The 22,831-nt window shown below is 40.9% G+C and overlaps 2 protein-coding genes across 2 annotated transcripts; one reads left to right on the top strand and one right to left on the bottom strand.

Annotated features, from left to right (window-relative positions):
• Nucleotides 1-211: 211 nt before the first annotated feature.
• On the bottom strand, nucleotides 212-5,035 carry henmt1 (HEN methyltransferase 1). The gene is made up of 8 exons (XM_071925230.1): nucleotides 4,952-5,035; nucleotides 3,746-3,858; nucleotides 3,418-3,552; nucleotides 2,939-3,121; nucleotides 2,558-2,744; nucleotides 1,410-1,626; nucleotides 593-760; nucleotides 212-318 (listed from the first exon to the last, which is right to left on the bottom strand). Exons 1-8 carry the CDS (start codon nucleotides 5,033-5,035, stop codon nucleotides 212-214), a joined length of 1,194 nt encoding a protein of 397 aa, XP_071781331.1.
• A 10,262-nt stretch (nucleotides 5,036-15,297) lies between these two features.
• Nucleotides 15,298-16,782, top strand: LOC139931666 (trace amine-associated receptor 13c-like). The gene is made up of 2 exons (XM_071925231.1): nucleotides 15,298-15,467; nucleotides 15,972-16,782. Exons 1-2 carry the CDS (start codon nucleotides 15,298-15,300, stop codon nucleotides 16,780-16,782), a joined length of 981 nt encoding a protein of 326 aa, XP_071781332.1.
• Nucleotides 16,783-22,831: the final 6,049 nt, after the last annotated feature.

Raw genomic sequence — 22,831 nt, 5'->3', positions numbered from 1 at the left:
AAATTTCTTACTGTCACAAATTTCCTAGAATGCTGATCTAACAGAAATAAAACAAACTTAGGATGTGGGATCTTCCCAGCTGTGACCCTTGCAAATTTGAAGGAAAGTGTGAGAGGGAAGAATAACTTGCCTGCTCATTAGTCCCCCTCTTAAATTTGAACAAATCACCCAATGGCCATGACAGCATAGTCCTCCATCTTTCTCCTTGGGATCAAAGATCGACCTCCCAGTCCTCCTGCTGCACAGCACTGAGGGAGCACTGGCTAGCCTCTGTACATCCAGTATCTTCCAAATCATCGTATTCTTCCTCCTCCTGGTCTAGGAGCATAAAGCAAAGAGCAGATAGCGTCAAATGTACTGAAATTCATTGGACCAGCAGAACAGTGGGAAATAAACATTGGGAGTTAGCGCTAAGGAGAAAAAAAAGACCGCTACTTGTCAGTGAACCATTTTGCTAACTCATTCTTATAGCTTAGGTCATATATTCTTCCCTTTACAAATGCTGACATTTTACACTTTGGGTAGAAGTCAATGAAACTGAGATGGAACACGTGATGTCAAACGGCAACAATACCTTCTTCCATTTAATTACCTTGTTCCTGGTCATCTACCAGTACAGCGGAGCCGTCCTGGGTCAGTTTAACTAAGGGGTCGTCCAGTAGGAATCGACTGAGGTGACTGACGCTTCCGCTCATGGCTTGGACCCTGGGACAGCAGGACCACAGCTTGGCCAGGGGAACACACACACACCTGCCAGCACAGACAAGGGTGGTTCAAATTCAGCAAAAAGGGAAGGTGATGGTCGAATATAGAAATGTGCACTGCCTAGAGGAGAAGGCTGTGCCATGCTTCAATACCACCATTAAACCCCTTTAATACTTCAAAATTACAGTGATTGGTTTTGAGGGGCGTTGCATCATCTGTTTTGCTGTCTGTCCTGTGACATTGCAGTCACTGCTATTTCAATAGCAAGCTTAGTTTCAATCAGACTTCTGGTGTACAAGAGCCTTTCAAAGCACTGCTATCAGGTCAATTAGTGTCATTTTTTAAACGTTGGAACTGTGAAAATGCATCATCCCTCCAGTTATTAGTCAGTCAACAGTATTCCTTGCATTTCCTGCATTCTGACTGGCCGTGGCTATACTGTCCCCTCCTTGTCTTCCTCCTTGAAACACACCGGCCCTGTCTGTAGGACTCCTGCTGTCCCCCGCAGTCTGTCCGAAACGCCTCTTCATGCTCTCCCTCCTCACACTCTGAAGCACCTCTCCCACGCTGCTCCATCGGATCCTTCAGCTCTTCTCCACCTGTTGTAGGAGTTAGGTTTGATTTGTAAAAAAAACAACAACAACAACAACAACAGACACAAGGTTTGCTCAGGATACTGACAGCATAGATCTGTTGTGGTTGTTTACCCGTCTGCTTCTCCTCCATCTCCGCCTGTCGCTCCGAGAGACGTTCTCCTCCTCCTCCCTGGGTCTGACAGAGTGCAGAGGCCTCCTCCCCCTCACCAGTCTTCTCCTCCATCCATCCCCTCTTCAGCTGTTCTGCCCAGTACAGCACCTCGCTTACCAGGATCCTTCGTAAGACGTTGTTGTCGCGCAGACTGGGATAGGCTATGCTGTACAGCTAATGTGGAAACGGATTGAAAATATATCAGAAACCTGTTACTGATCTTTGAGACATGTTTACCAATTAAAACGGACAATAAGTAAGATTCTTACTGCCCCATAGCACAAAATGACCATCATCTGTGGGGGTTTGATAGGGTTGTTGAATGACTCAATGATTACTTGGCCAGGTGCTGAGATTTCTGGCTTTCAAAACTCCATTTTGGCCAGTACTTTTGGAACAAAAACTCCCCACCCACTGGCATTTCAACACAGTCCCAATCTAAATCCCCATTCCCAGAGACTTGTATAGGAGGAGGTAAAGTCTACCAATGTTGCAATTCCTACCAGTCGCCAGCAGAGGTTGATAAAGATCATACTGAATTACTCATACTGATTACTGAATGCCCCTTTAAAAGCACTCCACTGTGCTTCCATGTTCTAGAACTGTTTAATTTATATTATCCTTATAACCAGAATTGAGAGAAGAGTTTTTTTTCCCTCAAATCTTTGATGTCAGCTCCATTGACAACGACCAAGAAAAATGCAATAAGGCCCAGGCGGATTCTCCAGGAATATGGTTCTGGTTTGGCTGGTATGGCAGTTTCAGAGCTTGACCTATAATATGAAACTGATCTCGATCTAGATCTTGAGAGTCTACTTCAGGACTTAATAGTGTATACCAGGGTTTCTCAGCCTGTGGTTAGAGCCTTCCAAGGTGTCACAACTTCATTTTGGAGATTCACAATGTGATTCAGAAAATGTTAGTCTTTTTAAGTTTACACAATTTGCCCAATAGCGTCATTTGCAGCCTCTACACTTCCTCTAATGACCAACTGAGATAGCATGATCCTTCAGTGTCACAGTTCACCATTTTCGTATGTCAATGTCGGCTGTTCCAAGCCCAAAACGTTGAGAGCCACCGGTCAACATCACGGCAATCCGCTCACCAGTGTATATGAAAAGATCTCATGCGCATCGTCGCCGGGCAGCAGGCGGGCGTCATCTCTTCCGCTGAGCCTGTGAAACACACCGATCTGGGAGCAGAAGCCGACTCTCTCCCGCTGGCCCGGCGGTGCCAGTCCAACACCAGTGAACTGCACCTCATAACCGTGCTCCAAACACACCTGCAGAGCCCTGGGGACAGACAGAACACAGGCAAAATTCAGTTCAAATCTTAACTGCAAGACAAGGGGACACTGATTTTGCTGTTTTTGCAGTTAGAGTCAGAGTTAACTTTCCTTCTTTCTCCCATCTATCTTGCAATCCTCCACTGTGTGTCGTCTATTAAAACCCAAAATGCCTTAAACCGATCCTTAAAAATGACGTACCAGGATTGGAACTCAGCTCTGGTCCACTCAAACTTGTGGTCGCTGTGCCTGAAGCCCGTCAGTCCAGGAAGAAGGGGGTTGAACTCAGAGTTTGGGGTGCTGACGATAACCGACACTGGGGCCATGTAACCAAACAGCACCTCAGAGAACCGCTCCACATCAGCAAGATGGAGGTGCTCTATGCTGGAGAGCGCCAGGGAGGAAAAAGGGGTGAGGAACAAAGACACAGAGGCAGACGGAAAGAGACAGAAAGAGATACACAGAGAGATGGAAAGGAAGACAAAGCGAGAGAGAGAGAAAGAGAGAGAGGGCAAGAGATAGAGAGGCAAGAGAATAAGAAAAGTGAGGGAAAGGGGAATGAGAAAATGAGAGATAGAGACAGTAAGAAAGAGAACACAGAAATACAAGTGAAAGATTTAGACTAACGCTGATGAACCCCAAAACATCCATACTGGAAGACAGTGGAAGCAGCCACTTACAGCTCTATACTGGTCACCAGATCGAATCCTCTAAGGCGGCCGTCTTTCTGTGTGACCGAGCCCTGGTACAGCTCAATGCTCAGTTGATCATAACTTGGCAGCAGATACTCAGTTGAGATAGGGGCTAATTCATACCTGGAAAAAATTAAAGCAAAGTCTGCACTATTGCACTAGCTTAGAAACCCCTTTCTGTAGGTCATGCTTGTACACATTAAGAAGTGTCACATGTGATACACTACTCTAGAAAAACCTAAGATCTCAAGTCAATGAACTAATTTAATGGCAATGCATTCAGTCACACCTATAATATCTTTGTTTTCAAACGTACATCTTTTTCGTCATTGCGGCACTGTTGATGTCCACTCCAACCAGCAGTTCAATTTCACGGTGGAACTTCAACTTCCTGAGGAGGGTGCACTCGTTGCACCCCAAGTCCACCACCTAATGTGAAGGAGGACAAGTAGATGTGACTGATGTGAGGAAAACTAAAGTGAAAACAGTAGAATGATGAGTAGATGGTTAATGTAGCCTAACTTACATAGCCTAAAAAACAGTTTTGGCTGTGGTTCCTGTTATCTAGCTCAGGGGTTCCCAAACCCTATCATGTCAAAGCCAATTCATAGTATTCTGTTGCATCATCACAGGCCATCTTGGTAGGAAAATTAACTGGTGATTGTAATAAATTAACAGGTGATTATAATCAAACACAGCCACAGCCAATGAACTGTCTATATTGTAAGGCACCATATTGGTATGCATGTGACATCATGGGAATATTATGAATAGATACAGTAGAGACCATAGACCCTCTTTGATGCAGGTTTTGTCACAGGCCCCCCACTTGAGAAGACTTTTGTTCTTTCTATATTGTAGATGAGACGATAACAGTAAACTGTCATAAATTCTTATACATTTTCTCATTGTGCTAACTTCAATGAATGCAATAAAACAGAAATGAATCATCATTTTACTGGGTATATCCTTCCCCGATACGTGATGCTCTCTCTTGGGTTGAGGGAAGGGCAGGCCAACTTCCTTTCAAAAATCTGGCAGTTTATTATCGCCTTGCTCATCGGCATATGTGCACACCTCATAAAACGTGACCCACAATAAGTCAAATAGCATTTCAATAAAGTCTCGGTTGCTCCACAGACCGTGTGCGAGTAACAGCCAAACCAGTTCTAAAAGCTTTTCACACAAGTGCTGCCTGGTGTATTGCCGAATTGGAGAATAGGTCATAATGATTATTAATAGGTCTTAAGTCATTTTCTACGATGTGTGTATCTTTACCAATAAGCAACGCAACATGAAGTTGGCAGAATGTAAAATTGAGTTTGGCTTGACATTCCCCCTCAGACAACTCAGTTATAGAGAGCCCTCAAGAAATGTAACGCGCTGGACTAACTAGCGTTAGCTAATCGGTATGCTAGCTAGACTAAATGGCTTCATCGCAATTAAAAACACCGTCAACCAAATATTTTGTATATACAAACGTTGGCGACTAACCAAACAGCTATTTTTCCAATCGTGCTACCTTTTTGGGCTTGTTCCTCTTGATAAAATCGATGACAAATTGATGTCTCTGTCTGTGTAGCGGCGGACTGAACAGTAGAACCATGTTAGCCTCATTCAGTTTCCTTAGCAAGTGCAGGCCAAGGTATTTGGAGCTTTCTTCACCCGAAGCACTTGCGTTTTTATCTGCTGGAAGTTGCAGGTTGGTTGCTCAACAATATTTGTCTAAACTTCAGTAAAACAGAACGCACACCCAGCCAGGTCGAGGTGCAGACAAAGCATTCGCCCACTCTTCTCTTATTTTTTTTTTTTTTAGTTTCGTGGTTTATTCATCCCACCAATGTTTTCGGCTATGGTGGGATAAATAAAGCAACAGAGGAGAAGACCGTGCGACTTGAATTTCTTTATAAGTTAAAAAAAATATAAATGCCAAAACAATTTCTACATTGTGTTTTTTTTTATCTGCAAAGCGACGTTTTCTGACCACTAGAGGGCGACAGAAACTGCAACATATTTGGAAACAAGCTCGCAACGGCAACATAGCCGGCCTACTTGTAGATATTGGATTATGTCTCAATGAAATCTCCACATAACACACATTAGGTTCAGGATTGGGTAGGTCTTTAAAAGGTCTTTAAAACCGGCTATGTGCCTGTTGCCGGCTATGTTTCTTATTTCACTTCTTTTCTAAACCTTGTTGTCAAATTCTGGTCCAGAACGGAGCTCCTCCCAGAGCATCCAGCTATCCTTTTTTTTGCTGCACCGCAAACCCATATCTTTGGTGAACCCTGACACCTAATGGTGAAAATTAGGTTGAACTGGCCATCTGCTATTGGCTGGTCTTTGTGCCAGGTGATGTCACCTTCTATAGAGTACAACAGGTGGTGAAATCACATGGCACAAAGAGGCTTCACCAAAGATATCCGGGGTTCACTGTTTAAAAGCGGCCCTCACAAGAACATTTTCAGGAAAGGGAGGGGCCCTTTCCTGAAAATGTTCTTGTACGGTTTCAGTTATCACTTTTAATCCTTTTAAGATTAGATTAGGTTTAGTTTATATAATACCAGTTTTATTAAAGTAAAGTTTATTGTTCAGAGGACCTTGTGAAGCCACCAACTGGCATCGGAACAGAGGAGGGGGAGGAAACTGTGGCTGGAAATGGTTCCCCATCATGGATGAAATCCTAGGAAATAAACCATCAATCAGACCTAAATATGTAAGAGCCAGTCTTGGGGCCAGTAACAGACTGTTGTGCTCATTCGATACAAAATGATAGCAAGAAACATAAGCTATGAGGGTATCAACTTCATATTAACTTCATCTGGTTTTTTAACCACTGTTTCATGTGTTCAGTGTGAGCAAAATAATTCTGTGCAACAGTTTAACAATCTCGGAGAGATTTGTTATTTTTGAGATTGAGAACTTAGTCCATTAAAATATGAAATGTAAATCTATGGCACCTGGAACAAATGTTAGCAATTAATTTCATTCCAACTCTGAAACATGTTGCAACAAATGTGTGGTGATTGGTGAGGTTTGATTTTGATATGAACTCTCTGTGGCCATTCCAAACATTTCATTGTACTAACATTGTATTTGACCTAACTCTTAAACTGCTCAATCTAGAGAAAACTGCATTCAGATTTTCAAACAATTAATTTACTTTATTATACTAATACTCTTATCTGCATCTCACTAATGCATGCTGATTAATGGCCTTCAAAGACTTTCACTAATCTTACACAGCTTTTTAAGATGTATTCCTCTCAAAGAAGGTTTAAACATACTGATTATACTTTTTAAATTTCATTACTTGCACTATTCAGTAATAAATGCTATTAAACTTTTCTAACTTTCAGCTGCTTCATAGTCTTCATTACAACCTAATCAATAAAACCATCTTACAATGGTCATCAGCATAATCAGGAGGCACCATCATAGGCTGGTCACCAGCTAAAACCATCTTACATTGATCACCAGCAAACACCAACAGGCAGCACCATCTTAAGCTGGTCACCAGCTAAACCATCAAAACAATAACCAGAAAGAACCAGCGAGACTTACCATTATAAACTGGTCAATCAGGGAAACCTTCAAAATCAAAATGAAAACATACCCAAAGCTCGTCTCCATGAAGACCAGCTTAAGCTAGTCTCAGCATGACCATGTTAAGATAGTCACCAGCTTGACCGGTTTATGATGGTTAAGGTATTTCTTTTCAGCAGGGTAATGTTAGCCTAAAAAGGTGGAGAAACATTATTGTATTTATATGTATGCATTTGTGTATGTAGGCCTATATTTTTTCACATTCTTATTAACTATGGATCCAAAGCATCAGACATGTTTCACTGTCAGCATTCATTATCACATTTTCCATTTGATTTTATATTGACATCTGTGTTTCACAAAAACTGAAGTTTCACTACATGTTAAATATAATGGACAATAATATCATATAATAATATAATATCATGATGGCTGTGTGGTTACAGTGTTAAGCCCCCATGCTGTACTTTTACAAACATGTAAAATTACTGTTGGTCACAATTACTGGCAAAATGACCAATGGCACATAATATTGCCTGTGTATAATTAGCCTTTAGGGTGTAATGGCTCTTCATACAGGTGTGGGCATACATCACACACACACTCGCACACACACACACACACACACACACACACACACACACACACACACACACACACACATGGTCAGCCTGCCTGACCTATGCCGAAGAGAATATAAGATTCCCAAAACTTAGCAACACAAACATGTCAAATAAAAAAAAACATTTATTTTGCAAAGGAGGCTGTTCACACCTCCTTCACAAATGAGTTCTCAAACCACAGAGGTATTGCTCCAATCAGAGGTGTTAAAAACATGCCTTCAAACATAAACACATGATGCAGCCTCTTCTCATCAACAATGTGTCAACATATGCACCATATGTTGCATCAACATATGATGCAACCACGGTTTGGGAGCAGAGGGACGTATCCCTCGGGGGTTGTTTGGCTGCCATGCTTGAAGTGGATTTCAGTAAAACAGTATGAGGTTGTTTTGCCTTTCAGTTATTTATTCTAAAATTGGATTACAATTCCAAAGATCAAGGCACAGGAAGTGGACAATGGACCATGGTGAACATGATCAGGGATGGGGACTCGAGTTTCACACACTCAAGTTACATTTAAATCCCATACAAATTGACTTCAGACTTGACTTAGACTTGTCCTCAAATGACTTCAGACTTGACTCAGAGTCTAGATTAGTGGCATGTGAAAAATTAGCATCTGTAAAAGAATGGTATTGTTGCATTGTATGAATAACTTCAATTGAACACGCACATTTGAAAGGTTTGAACTACAAGTGCTGGGCAGAGATAAGATCAAGCTTAAGCACTGTATCCAAAATACCCCTCAAATTTTAATCTATGGAAGAACAGAAATTGAACAGAATGTCAAGTCAGTGTCCCCCTTATTTAAATATGGGTATAACAACTGCCTTTTGAGGGCCTCTTTACATTAAATTATGGCAGAAAGGAACCACTTTTGATAAGATTAAAACTGCAATGATTGTGGCATTGTGAAGTGCATGTTAGAAAAAAATACAATCCTGGCCCACCAACACCAGGACTGGTAATTTATCGATCACTCTGGCCGTGACAACGAAGTGTCCTCATGTGGTGTGGATACAAATGCAGGAGGTGGGATAGCTCTGGACGTCTCCATGTGTGCAGCAGACCTGAATAGGTAGCCTGAAGGGCTTTGGGTGAATTTAGGTCTAATGAGAGTTACCATATTACCGGATGAGCTTGCGGACAGTATCAGTTCTTCCTTCATTGGGCAGTTCCAGGTGAAGTGACCCTCCTGACCACAAAAGTAGCATTTCCATTGGTTTGGGGGATGAAGGGCGGCTGGTGGGGCAGTGAATTGGGTTTGGCCATGTAGGAGGCTGCGGGGCATGGTCTGGTTTCTACATCGTTACGACGGGGCTGCAGTGTCTCTAGCTTGACATTGGGCTGGGTAGGTTGCGGGTTGCCTAGTCTTTCTGCTTTTAGACAAGACGTGACAGCTGCCTGGTAAAGTAATCATTAATTTTCCATGAGAGGCAAGTGGCAAAGAGGAGCGGGCAATCTGCCAGGCGTAGCGGCTCAATCCTGTGATACTATCATGTTCATGTTCATCTACCGAACATGCACACCTGCTGTGCCAGAGTTGAATTGTTTTGAACTTTTTGACACCACAATGCAGAGTTTCACTACACAACTGATTAATCAGTGGATGCCATGTTGCCTGAATGGGCCTCATTGACCAGAACTGAGCTGCTTTGGCTTGTGAGACACTTGGCGATGTCAAGTAAGGCCCTCTATCAGGCATCTATCTATATCGATGGCCAGGGGCCTCTCCCCACTGGTCAGCCAATTGTGGGTTAAGCGGATCAATTCATCTGTTTCAGGTGGAACCGATGTGGAGGGGTCACAGGCCCATTGGGGTTTGTTCTGGAGGCTATGGCCGTAATGGGTGAGAATTGCTGCCTTCACTAAAGGATAGATGTCGGCCTCTGCGCAGCATGCCCCTTTTCGCCCTCTGGCCTGTGGCTTAGCTGTGTGATTGCTTCTTGTAATGCACTGTGCTTTCTGGGCCTCGGCCTGTAACAACTGGAGCAGGGTGTCCTCCATGCTTCCGGACCTTGTGGTTCTGATTTTAGAACAAATTGTCAGTGGCTAACCGAATTGTCTGCATTCTCTGTCTATCACATTGCCATGCTTGAAGTAGATTTCAACAAAACAACATCAGGTTGTTTTACATTTCAATTATTTATTCCAAAATTTGGTTACAATTCCAAAGTCTTGAGTCAAGGCAAAGTAAGTGAACTAAAGGCCATGGTGAACATGAGCCAGGAAGGGGCACGTATGTTTGCAGCTCACACTCAAGTTGCATTTAAGTTGCCTACATGTAGTTACATACATTGACAAATTGAATTGGACTTGTGATACATTAACATTTAGCATCTGTAAAAGAACGACATTGTTGCATTATATAAAGTGTTTTTTTATTTAGGTTGTATATGACTTTGATGTGTATAAATGTCATTCTGATCATTTAAGCATCTTTGAGTATTTAGAAAAGCGCTATACAAATAAAATGTATTATTATTATTATTATTATTATTATTATTATTGATGTGTGGTTCCGGAACACAACAGAAAAACAGGACATTGGCATTGAAAACAAAACGTAAACTGACAAAAAAAAACATTGGCATTGAAAAACTTTAACTGAAATAATATTTTTTGGAATTGAAAAAAAATTATCTTGGCATTGAAAAAAAATTATTGAAAAATAAAACATTGGCATCAAAAAATAAAAACTTGGCATAAAAAATGAACTGGATGTAACACACTTGCTCATTTTTTAAACTTAAAGGCGGGAGTGTCTAGTTTGGAATGTTGGGAGTGAATCATTTATCTTGGACATGCGCAATTCTGTCTTTTCTTCCCTAAGCAATTCATAAGCATGGCAAACCGAGACACTACCTACTCAAAAATAACTATGGCGCGGACCACTGAACAACCTGGAGCTACCCAATTGGACTGCGCAGAGCTGTCCAAATAGATAGCGTGTGCTCTATCCTGCTCTATCCGGTTCGGCAGCATGCGCAGAACAATTATTATTGAGAGGATCCTAAATAACGACATCCTAACATCAATAGACACAGCGTTATCATCATCATCATCATCATTAGCAGCTGAAGTCTGCATCCACAGCAAATCTAATAACCTAATGTAGCCTGCAAACACCATACTTCAAAACTTCATGTTTGGAATAAAAACAACACCACCATATCAGCGTCTGTGTATTTATTTCTAAAATACAATATATACAGGGGAAACGGGAGCATATACATTGTGAATTTACTGCATGGAATTCTTTTTGGAATAGCGCATTCTTTTTGGAATGCGCTTTTACGCACACACTCATCTCATATTTCCAATAACCTACCTAACAGGAAACCTTCCTAACTGGAAATAACCAGTATTCATAACATTTTCTAAAATGGCCTCTCTTCCTTGTACCTTGTGGGTTCCAGGACAAGCCTTGGCAAGTGATGTTGGTGTGGGGTTTTCGGAGGGTGTGACGATCCAATTCCACCTCCACCTTAGAACCTCTTCCTCCACTGGGACCTGTCCAGTTCTTCTCCACAGGTCCATGTTACTAACCCGGTCCCTCCAGCTCAGGTGTAGGATTCTCCGTAGGCATTTGTTTATGAATGTCTGTGTCTTCTTCATGTCCGTCTTTGTCTCTCTCCATGTCTCAGAGCCATATAGAAGCACCGGCTTCACCATGGAGTTGAACAGCCGCAGCTTTGTTTTGATTGTGCTGTTTTTGGAGCCCCAGACATTTCTTAGTGTGATGAATGCTGTTCTAGCCTTTTGGATTCTTGCCCTGATGTCTTCACCCGTGCCACCCTGTTTGTTTATTATGCTTCCCAGGTAAGTGAATGCGAGTGATCGGGGTGTTGTTGTTTGTATTGAGCCTTAGAACCTTTGTTTTCCTGATATTAATGTTGAGTCCGGTTTTGAATGAAATGGAGTCCAGGTCGGTTGTTTTCTCCTGCATTTGCTTGTGGTTGTGTGACAGGAGGGCCAAGTCATCCACAAAGTCAAGGTCGTCTAGCTGCGTCCACATTGTCCACTGGATTCCATTTCTCTTGTTTTTCGTTGTTTTCAGGATCCAGTCAATTGCAAGTAGGAACAATAATGGGGACAGGAGACAACCCTGCCTCACTCCTGACTTCACCATGAAGGGGTTTGATAACTTGCCAGCATGCACGACTGTGCATGCTGTGCCGTCGTAGATGTTGTGGATTAGTGTGACAAGCTTCATGGGGAGTCCATAGTGTCTCAGGAGCTTCCATAGTGTCTGCCTGTCCAGACTATCGAATGCCTTCTCGTAGTCCACAAAGTTGACATACAGGGATGAGTTCCACTCGATTGACTGCTCCACAATGATCCGGAGGGTGACAATTTGGTCGGTACACGATCTGTCTTTGCGGAAGCCTGCTTGGTGGTCTCTGAGCTTGGCGTCTATTGCAGATGCAGAGTCTCTCGAGGATGATTCTGTTGAGAACTTTTGCAGGCACTGATAGTAGTGTTATTCCCCTGTAATTTCCACAGTCCCGAAGATCTCCTTTTTTGGGGAGCTTGATGAGGTGACCTGTTTTCTAGTCTTCTGGTATCACTTCCTCCTGCCAGATGGATCCAAACAGCTTGTATAGCATGTTTGTAGAGATGTTAACATCTGCCTTTATGGCTTCGGCAGGGACCCCATCTGGGCTGGCAGCTTTTCCATTCTTGAGGAGACGGATGGCCTTTTTGATCTCTTCTTTGCTGGGTTTATTGCAGTTTATTGGTAAATCAGCCTCTGCTGGTGGGATATCTGGAGTGTCTGGAGGTATTGGCATGTTGAGGAGCTCCTCGAAGTGTTCAACCCATCTTTCCAGTTGTTTTTCTAGGTTTGTGAGTATTGCTCCATCTTTTGCCTTGACTGGTTTCTCCATTTGTTGGTATTTCCCTGCCAGCTTCCTTGTTATGTCATACAATTGTTTCATGTTTATGTTGCTGCTGCCTCTTCTGCATCCTTAGCTATGTTATCTAGGTGTGTCTTTTTGTTCTTCCTGATGCTTTTCCTGACTGCCTTGTGTGCTTTAGTCTTGTCTCTCTCTTCTCTTATTCCTCCGACCCACAGTCAACACACTCACAGGATTTCTCTGAATTGGGTCCTTGGAAGGGTTTGTCTGAGAAAAGTGTTTCTGATGAGTAGCTGTCGATATACATGTTTGAATATTCCATGTAAATACAGAAGCACAACACTGGAGTTTTGATGGCGATCACTTGATGGAAATACGGTCTCATCCTTCCATGACTATCCATATATTTGGGCTTTAAAGACCTGCGTTTTCAGAATTCTAAAAAAACAAGGATAGACAGGTGTGAAAGTCTCCCTCTCCTCCTTTTTTCCATTGACCAAGTCAGCGCCATCAAAACTCCATGTAAAATAATTTCACACATTACTCACATAGAACAACAGTGTGATGAGATCTTGGACATGAGCTCCTGGACATGAAATAGTCTATGGCTATGTACACACTGCAGCTAAATACGGTTGTCACTCCTCATTGGAGTGCTTAATCCTGTTAAGTTACTAAATCCTGTTAACTCATTACCTGAAAATTTAGGAAGGCTATTGACAACCGAATTTGAAGGCGGATTCGGTTAGTCTGAGTAGTGTGTACCAAAATCGGACTGGACAACTGGTTGTTATGTGACGTAAGGCACAACACTCGTTATGTTACATAACATTGTCACCGTTAATTTGAAAGAGACGGAGGTAAGTCTTGTGAGACATTCTCAAATTTTCTATCCAGTCTGTTTCCTCAACATTGCAGTTGGGGTGCCCCGGTGGCTCACCGAGTGGAGTGCGTACCATAAGGCTCAGTCCTTCCCGTAGTGACCCAGGGTTCGAATCCGGCCCGCGGTCATTTGCTGCATGTCCTCCCCTCTCTCTCTCCCATGCCTTCCTGTCTCTCTCTCTCTCACTAACTCTGTCAAATAAAGCATAAAAATGCCAACAATAGATCTTTAAAAAAAACATTGCAGTTGTTCCTACCAGTTCTGTGGTCTTGGCCAGGCCCAAATGTTGCGGTTAAAAGTCCATATCAAGTCCATCCGGTGGAAAAAGAGAATATGACACCGCTGTGGCGGTTTATTAAGATCTCATGGATAAATTCATGCCTCTGGTTACTGGTGTTACTGGTGTCAAGTAAACTGAAAACACAGGCAGTGATAGCCGCCATATTGGTCTGAAGTAAACGTTACTATGGTTACAGACATTCTTTACAACCATCGCGAGATCCGAGGACTGGAGTGACTGCTGTTACCTAGTCTGGTAATTTTACTCCGCTCTGCTCCAGTGTGAACGATACATATGCAAGTTCATAAATTCGGTTGTCACTACGGAATTCTGGCAGTGTGTACGTAGCCTATGCCTCCAAGGGATAGCCTGTCTGTACATAAACTGAAAGATTTATTACTATGGCTTTAGATAAAAACAATAACAGTTCACATTATTGCTTACAGTCCTGAAGAACACCCATACTAACACTAGTAGTTGGTGACCAACCAACATCTGTTACTGCCCCCCACCAGGCCGGGCTCAAGCTCTGATGTATCTGCCAACCAGCCCAGCTGAGAGCGGAGCTCGCCGACAAGTTGCCGCTGTGCGTTAGACAGCTAGCAAACATTAGCAGTTGGCTAGCTGTCTCCCTGAAGCCCCTCTCCACCGGTCAAGTGAGAGCAGCCCGCTCTCTCATAGCCTCCAGGTTGTTAACAGTCACTTGGCAAAGCTACAATGCATCTATTGACCAGCCAGCGGAGAGCGGAGCTTGTCGAATAGTCATCGCCAGTCAGGCTTGTTTCTCGGTCATCTTCCCCAAACACAAACTCTAGCATTCTTCTTCTTCTCATCAGTTTCCGGTAGCCAGAGTTCTTGCCAAAATATGCAGATTAGATGCAAATCACACCCCTCCTCCCCCCAACTGAAAACCCCTCCCCTCGACGCCAAAAGAGTGACAAGGAAACTGTAATTGAAAAAAATAAACTTTGAATGAAAAAGAAACTTTGAACGAAAAAAAAAGATAAGATTGTGCATTGTGCATGCATTCAGTTCATTTTTTAGGCCAATGTTTTATTTTTCAAAACATCTTTCCCACGGCGCAGCCAAGGGCATCACACGGCAAATTCAGGTCAGGCAGTCAGTCAGTCAGGTAACACTTAGTGAGATGTCACTTCATGATATGGCCTCTAGAGGGCGTCTTGTTTTCATATTGCAGGGTAGTATAATGTATTAAGTGATTATGTACACTTGTGGTTCCTATCTATACCTTTATTTAGGTTACATTATCATTTTATTTAACTGTAATTGCCTGATATACAAACAGCTACATAAGAGCTACAGCTAGCTGTACATTTGACAGAATACAACCATGTTGTGGTTTAAGCAGGCTGTCTGTGACTTGACTAAGACCTGTGAGACTTGGCTGAGATTTGTTCCTCAAACATTTTTGACTTGAGTCATACTTGTCCCTCAAAAACTTGGAATGGGGGAGTGTAAGCTGAAATGGGAGGGAGAGGAAAAGTTGATGAGTAGGAGGGCCTAGGAAAGAGGACAAGGAGAAGGGAGGGCAACAGAGAGCGTGATGTAAATGAAGACAAGAACGAGATAAATACACCGTCCTCTGAAGAAGTTAGTCAGAGGGCTGCCAGACCTCAACAGCTCTCCTTTTTGCTCTCTAGCTCACTTCCTCTGATGGTGATGGAGACACAGGAAGTAGCTGAGCTCTGCTTCCCTCTCAACACCTCCTGCAGGCCGATGCCTCTGACCTCCAAGGCTGCGCTCATCAACACGCTGCTGTCCGCCATCGCTCTGCTCACTGTGACTCTCAACTTGCTGGTCATCATCTCCATCTCCCACTTCAGGTACCAGTTCATTTATTCAAATATATTAAATAATAGTGTCAGGTTTTTTTAAAATTCTGCTTTCTTTGGCCTCTGTTTTAAATGACCAACTTTGGCTCACAGTCCGCCCTCCATTCTGGTAAGAGCTTCTCATGGGGTTCTCTTGTAAACCTCATTCTCAGTGAGGTTTTCCTGTATTAAGTGTCACATATTGTAATAATCATCATAATCTTCCACTTCACATCCCCACTAACCTTTCCCTTCTTGTGTCATTGCACATCTTAATTAGTTAAAAAATAGTGTTGAGCTGAAACATAGTGTGGAGCTATATTTGTGATATAGTCTACAGTTTATTGTTAATATTTCCATTTCTATAGAGTTATAATTTCACTGTCCTGTATTCTCACAATATTTGCTGTGATCTAAACTCATTTACAGTGTGACATGGATTTCTCATCAGGAGCTGAATACGCAGCACAAGAACAAATTATCAATAATCACCGTAATCATAATCTCCCACTCCAGGCAGCTCCACACCCCCACCAATGTCGTCCTCCTCTCTCTGGCTGTGTCGGACTTGCTTGTGGGCCTCCTGGTGATGCCAGTGGTAATCTCCTCCCTGCATTGCTGCTGGTATCTGGGTAACCTCATATGTGCTCTTTTTCAGTTTGTGAGCTTCATCCTCACCTCTGCCTCTGTTGGGAACATGGTACTCATATCAGTCGACCGCTACGCGGCTATTTGTTACCCTCTGCGTTATTCGTCCTTGATAACGAACAGCAGAGTTAAAATCTGTGTGAGCTTGTGTTGGATGTGTTCTGTTTTCTTCAACTGTATAATTCTGAAAGATCACTTGTCACAGCCAGATGTGTTTCACTCCTGCTACGAAGAATGTGTGGTTTTCATGACCTATGTTTCAGCTACTGTTGACCTCATTTTAACCTTTATCGGCCCTGTTACTGTAATCGTATTTCTCTATATGAGAGTATTTGTGGTTGCTGTGTCGCAGGCACGCATCATGCGGTCTCAAATTGCTGCTGTCAAACCTAGTACTGTGACTGGAATTGTTAAGAAATCGGAGATAAAGGCAGCTAGAACTCTTGGTATTGTCCTGCTTGTGTTTTTACTGTGTGTCCTTCCGTATTACTGTCCCTCTATCACAGGACAGGACACCTCAACCGCCGCATCATCTGTTGAAAGCTGGCTGTTCTATTTCAACTCCTGTGTGAATCCTCTGATCTATGCCTTTTTCTACCCCTGGTTTAGAAAAGCTATTAAACTCATTATCAACCTTCAGATACTGCAGCCGGGCTCCTATGAGGCCAGGCTGATGTAGATGTATATGAAATGCGACTTGTCTGTGCAGGACTGTACAGGACTGTATATCAATGCAATATCATTTTCAAAATTCTAGTTTGAGAAGTTGCTCATGTGTGTAGAAGCACTTTTTTATGAATTGAGATGCTGTGTGCCCCATGCAGAACACTCATCGTGTGACAGTTGTATGTCACACCTTCAATGGTAATAGCACATTGATTATTAAATCCTTCTATAGGACAGACAGGATTGTCTTGTGCAATGTGGAACGCTGCTGTTATACATGTAGTGACAGCTTTTGCAGTCTAACAGTGAAAGAATAAAAAGAGAACAGCATTGTGTCATTCAGATCTGTGATTGATGTAGTAAAGATGTTGCTTTACTGTTTATTATTGGTGCTGGAATATAATGCTGTAAAATTGGTGCTGTAATGTCAAATATGAAAGGAACAGTAAAAGTACATGCAAACTAGGATGCTGTCGGGGGCCGACAGCAAGAGTATAGCCCCGATATTCCCCAATCCTCGAAGGCCCCATTAAGTCAAATGTAATAAAAAGCCATTCAATTCATTCCCCAATAATAAAGGGTATGTACCTTAACTATTTTTTTAACGCTCAATAATAAATTTAACTACTAATTAAATATAGCCGCTAGCAGCGATGGCTGGGTTCATGCCAGTACAGCAGCCAGAGCTGAAACATGGAAGTTTGCATTAAGATTACTGTCAGTTTTGTCATATTAGGCTGTTGAGCCATCAGGCCCCAAGCTATCAAGTTCTGATACTGAAGAATGTAATAGCAAGTTAAAATGTGTCAATATCCAACTTAGTTTAGTTTAGTTTAGTTTATTTGCACATTTTTTAAAAGAAAAGTCAGACAGAGAAAAAGTAAATAGAAATAAAGTTACATGTGCAGGTGAGGTAGAAACCCACTACGGGCTTATCTAAAAACCTCACCTAAAAGAGAGAAAAAAAAAAATATATAGATAAATAAAATAAAAAAATAACGATACAAAATAAAATATCAATTAACATGCATATATTTTACATGCCTAATCACATTGTAAAAATTAAAATAATATAGGCTGCTATAAATAACGGCAAAAAAGGTTAAAAACAAAAATCAAGATTATTCAATACAAAATCTTTTTGACATCAAAGCACTTTTGAGTCTCATTTTGTATATAGACAAAGACAAAGAATCAGTCAATAAGTACAAGTTCGTATTCCATAATTGGCCTCCACTGTATTTTAACGAGTACTGTCCTCGAGATGTATGATACATTGATAGGTAAAGGTTATTGATTTGTCTAGTTGTATGAAAATGAACTTGAGATTTACAAATAAAAAACTTTTTAAAGCTTTCTGGCGAGTCTGTACCCATGTACTTCACTTTAAAAATAAAGGTACATATTTGAAGAATGTTAATATCAGAAATATCCAATAAATTTCAGTTCAAGAAAAGTGGAGAGGTTGCAGAGGTTGACTTGGAGAAAGTTGCTATTCTGACAAAACGTTTCTGCAGCAGTAGAATTTTATGAAGATATGTGGGGAAAGTGCTTGCCCATACAATATTACAGTAAGTAAGGTATGGGTATATTAGGCTGTAATATAATGTTATAAGACAAGAAGAATGTAATAAAGCACTAATTTTTCTAATAATCCCCAAAGATTTTGTAACCTTGTTGCAAACAAAACTGATATGATCTTTCCAAGTGAGTTTCTCATCAATTAAGATCCCTAGAAATCTTGTTGATGTAAATTTAATCATTTCTTCACCGTCGATATACAATTTCACTAGTTCCAAATTATAATTCATCTTCCTTGCAAATATCATAAAATTAGATTTTTTCACATTTAATGCCAATTTATTTGTCTGAAACCATTTTGAATATGCGAGAAGGCCATTGTTTACTTCATTGATGAGTACTGTCAAATTTTTATTGGAGATAAGTAGATTAGTATCATCTGCGAATAATATTGGAAATATAGTGTTTGACACTGCTGCAAGATCGTTTATGTAGATAAGGAACAGTAAGGGTCCTAAAATGGAACCTTGTGGTACCCCACACTGTATCATAGCTCTCTTAGACTCTATACCACTGATGTTAACATATTGCTCTCTATTATAAACATAATTACTAAGCCACTTCAAGACATGGCCATGAAATCCATATCTATAGAATTTTGCAAGCAAAATGTCATGATCAACAGCATCAAACGCTTTAGAGAGATCCAGGAAAATACCACCTGCAAACTCTTTCTTTTCTAAGGCAGTATGAATCTTGTCCACTAGTTGTAAAAGGGCCATATAGGCCGAATGATTTTTGCGGAATCCATACTGGTGTTTATACAATATTTTATACATGTTCAAATGTTTAAGAATGCGTTTATATACTAGTTTCTCCAAAATTTTTGAAGAGCATGGAAGAACTGAAATAGGACGGTAATTTGTAAAAGATCCTGGATCACCTGATTTAAAAAGTGGAATGACCTTTGCAAGTTTGAGATCAGAAGGAACAATACCAGTTTCCATGGACACTGCAAAAATATGTATTAATGGTTTCATAATTGAGCTTGTTACCTCCTTGACAAGGGATGCACTAATTTCATCATGACCCGGGGCAGAATTTTTTAGCTCCATTATAATATCATTTATCTCTTTGTTGTCAGGAGGTTCAAAATAACAAACGGATGGAAAGCAACCTCTTATATAATCAGTTGGACTATCATTGGTATTACCAATATTTTTAGAAATGGAGACTCCCACATTCACAAAGAACTCATTGAACTTGCAAGCAATATCAAAGGGATTTGTGATGGATGTTTTCCCATTGTTGATGCTTTTTTCTTTTGTAGTAATTGATTTATAATTTTCCATGTAGCTTTGATATTACTTGCAGAGTTCTTGAACTGATCACTGAAAAACTTTTTTTTGGCTGCTCTAAGAAGATGATTATATTTATTTTTATACATCTTATAATTTGCAAGATTTAGGGGTGTAGGACATAAAATATATTTTTTATAAAGTTTTTTGGGTTTTTTTGGATGAATTTTGTAAGCCAGCAGTAAACCAAGCATTATTATTATCTTTATCCAATCTTTTTGAGCAAGTTACTAGTGGAAAACTTTTAGAGAATGCTGAATTAAATGATTTCATAAATACTTTGTAAGCTGAATTTGCATCACTCTCCACAAATACCTTTTCAAAAGATACCTTCTCCAACATGTTTTTAACTTTACATTTGTTACTTGCATTGAATTTTCTATACGTTTCTGTGACATCTTTATTTTTTATCTTATTTCCATCAATCATGGTAAGTTGGAAGATTGGAAAGTGATCTGAAATATCTGTGTATAGTATTCCTGAAGTTGACATATTCTGAATAGAATTTGTCAATATATTATCAATTAAAGTTGCAGATTTATTTGACACCCTTGTTGGTTTACTAATGGTTGGATAAAAATAATTTGCATATAAATTATTCAAAAATTCTTCAGTTGGAGAGTGATTTTCATCTCTAAAAAGGTTGATATTAAAGTCCCCAAGAATGTAGCATGTTTTTCCCTCCTTATTTATTAGCTCCAGTGTATTGTTCAAACTATCATTAAAACTATTTATGTCTGTGTCTGGTGGTCTGTATATACAGCCTACAATCACATTTTTCCCAGTGTTGACAGGAAATTTCAATAAACACTGATTCTGTATCAATTTTATCAGAAGTGAGGGAGAGATCAAATCTATTCACAAAGTGATGTTTTTTATGCACGAAAACTGAAACACCACCTCCTATTTTACGTTCCCTAACAAAGTGAACAGAGTTATACGATGACATTCCATATAATTCCTTAGTTTCTTCAGTAAGCCATGTTTCCGTTAAAGCAACTACTGAAAAGTCATGTTCTAAGAGTGATAAATAATGCATAAGCTGGTTGTTTTTATATCAATTGCAGTAACCTGTTCCAACCAGCTGCCCAAGGCTGGACACCTTATGTCGTTACCTCATTTCTTCTTGGCCTGTGTGATGGTGGGTGCACGACAAGCTTGTCATATCTTAGGTAAGCTATGTCACCTCTCTCTCGTGCAGCTTTCATCTCTGGCAAAAGTTCTCTCCGCTTCTGACGAACAGTATTGGAGAAGTCCTCATTTATATAGATGTTCGACCCCTTAAGGATTTTTGCCTCGGCCAGAATAGAAAGTTTGTCCTTATGCCTTAGGAGCTTCATTGCAATTGGTCGTGGTTTATTACCCATTGAAACAGGTTTTCCCGAACGATGAGCGTGTTCTATTTCAATCTGCCGGTGATCTATTTTCATCTTTTCTGAAAGAAGGCTCCTAAATTTCTCTTCCGTCTCAGTCCATTTTTCATTGGGAGATTCATCAACGCCATCTATGATGATGTTGTTTTGTCTTGATTGATTCTCAATATAATCCATTTTGGTAGATATATTAAGAGCAGTCTCCTGCAGTGAAGTGAGGTCAGCCTTTAAGCAATGAAGATGTTCAGATGTTCGGACCTGTGCTTGTTTAAGCCCATCCACCTCATTCTATGTAAACTGTAGGCTTGTTTTTAAATCCTGCACTTCTCTTGTCAAACCATCCAGTCGCTTGTTTGATGAGTCCAGAATCATCTGGACAAAGTCTTTGAAGTGATTTTCTTGATGGCTAATCAAATCTTTGTAGAATGTCTTTTGTTGTTCCAAGAGTTCATGCACCACCGTAAGTGATACATTGTCTTCATCTGGTTGTTTTTTCGGAGGCATCCCCGTTCCCCAGATAGTTTAGCTCAGTGCTCGGTGTGTTACTGTTGCAGTGGTTCACTGTCAGCAAGAGAATAAAGTCCACTCAACTCCAACTTGATGGGTAGTTTTGTTAAATACAACAAGTAATTTCCAAATCCTGGACCGATGAAACCGCCTCTTTGTGGGTTTAATGTGGCTAGTCTCCTGCTTAGCATGGAAGTCCTCCGTCCCAGACAGACAGCAGGCTCGTATTGGCTTTACTGTGTCTAGCTGTACACTCAAAATGCTGCTGTTGATCTGTATGGAAATTGGTGTGCATGTTCCACATAAAGGTTGGAACATGAATGCCAAGTTTCATAGTGATTAGTGAAATTCTGTTTGAGTTATAAGCCAAAAAGTCATAGGCCAGGCCCACTTTCACTAATGACGACCAAACTTCAGATTTTGACTAGGACATGGTCCTAGAGCATGTGTAGTGAATTTCGTGCAGTTTCACCTATTGGATTAGGAGATACAGTTTTCTGGCCTTTGTGGCGCCCCCTATTGGTCAATATTTGAATGGCTTTGCACACATGTTCATTATATGTGCAAATTTAGTTATAACAAGTTATAACAATTTAGCTTATAGGCCACGCCTCCTTCACAACTTTAAGTGTTAATATCTTCAAAACTACAGTAGATATTAACAATCTATGAACAATATTGAAAGAGTGTAGGACCATAGATGCTGCTGACCGATTTTGGTAGTAATCGGTCAAACGGTGTAGGAGGAGATGTTAAAAATGTGTTTTTCAAATAATTCAAAATATCTCAAATATTTTCCAGGCGGACCTTGAGGGTCCTTATAGCAAATGTGTAGAGTACGGTTAGGTGGACATGTGTACCAAGTTTCATGTAAATCAGACAAACGGTGTGGGAGATGCAGCCCTTTAAACTTTTTATTTTTGACCTTTAATTATAGCGCCACCATCAGGCTGATTATAATCATAAACACATCAAAATCAATACAGTTCTTCCTCTAGGGGTCATCAATGTCTATACCAAATTTGAAAAGATTCTTATAAAACCTGTTCAAGTTATCGCGTTCACACGAAGGATCTGTGGCGGACAAGACGGCGGACACGGCGGACGCGGCGGTGGGTGGGGTGAATCCATAATATCCCTGAAACTCATTTCGGGGATATAATAACACTAAGTGATGAAGACAGATAACATTTTATGCAAATGTGTATGCCGAGGTAACAGCATCAGAATTGCTTCTGAATTCATTACAAAACAAGGATGCTGTCGGGGGCCGACAGCTAGGTATATCCCCGAAATTCCCCAA

Source organism: Centroberyx gerrardi, chromosome 9, assembly GCF_048128805.1.
Source record: "Centroberyx gerrardi isolate f3 chromosome 9, fCenGer3.hap1.cur.20231027, whole genome shotgun sequence".
Lineage (NCBI taxonomy): Eukaryota > Metazoa > Chordata > Actinopteri > Beryciformes > Berycidae > Centroberyx > Centroberyx gerrardi.
The sequence above is the reverse complement of the archived record's forward strand: the minus strand, read 5'-3'. Positions and strand labels throughout refer to the sequence as shown.

Bases quoted from the DNA above. Each gene is read 5' to 3' on its own strand.
- henmt1 (XM_071925230.1), bottom strand. From the start codon at position 5,035: ATGGTTCTACTGTTCAGTCCGCCGCTACACAGACAGAGACATCAATTT. The intron at 3,859-4,951 runs GTAGCACGATTG...CCTTCACATTAG, and splicing joins AGAGGAACAAGCCCAAAAAG to GTGGTGGACTTGGGGTGCAA. The intron at 2,745-2,938 runs GTACGTCATTTT...GTCTGTCCCCAG, and splicing joins AGAGCTGAGTTCCAATCCTG to GGCTCTGCAGGTGTGTTTGG.
- LOC139931666 (XM_071925231.1), top strand. From the start codon at position 15,298: ATGGTGATGGAGACACAGGAAGTAGCTGAGCTCTGCTTCCCTCTCAAC. The intron at 15,468-15,971 runs GTACCAGTTCAT...CTCCCACTCCAG, and splicing joins ATCTCCATCTCCCACTTCAG to GCAGCTCCACACCCCCACCA.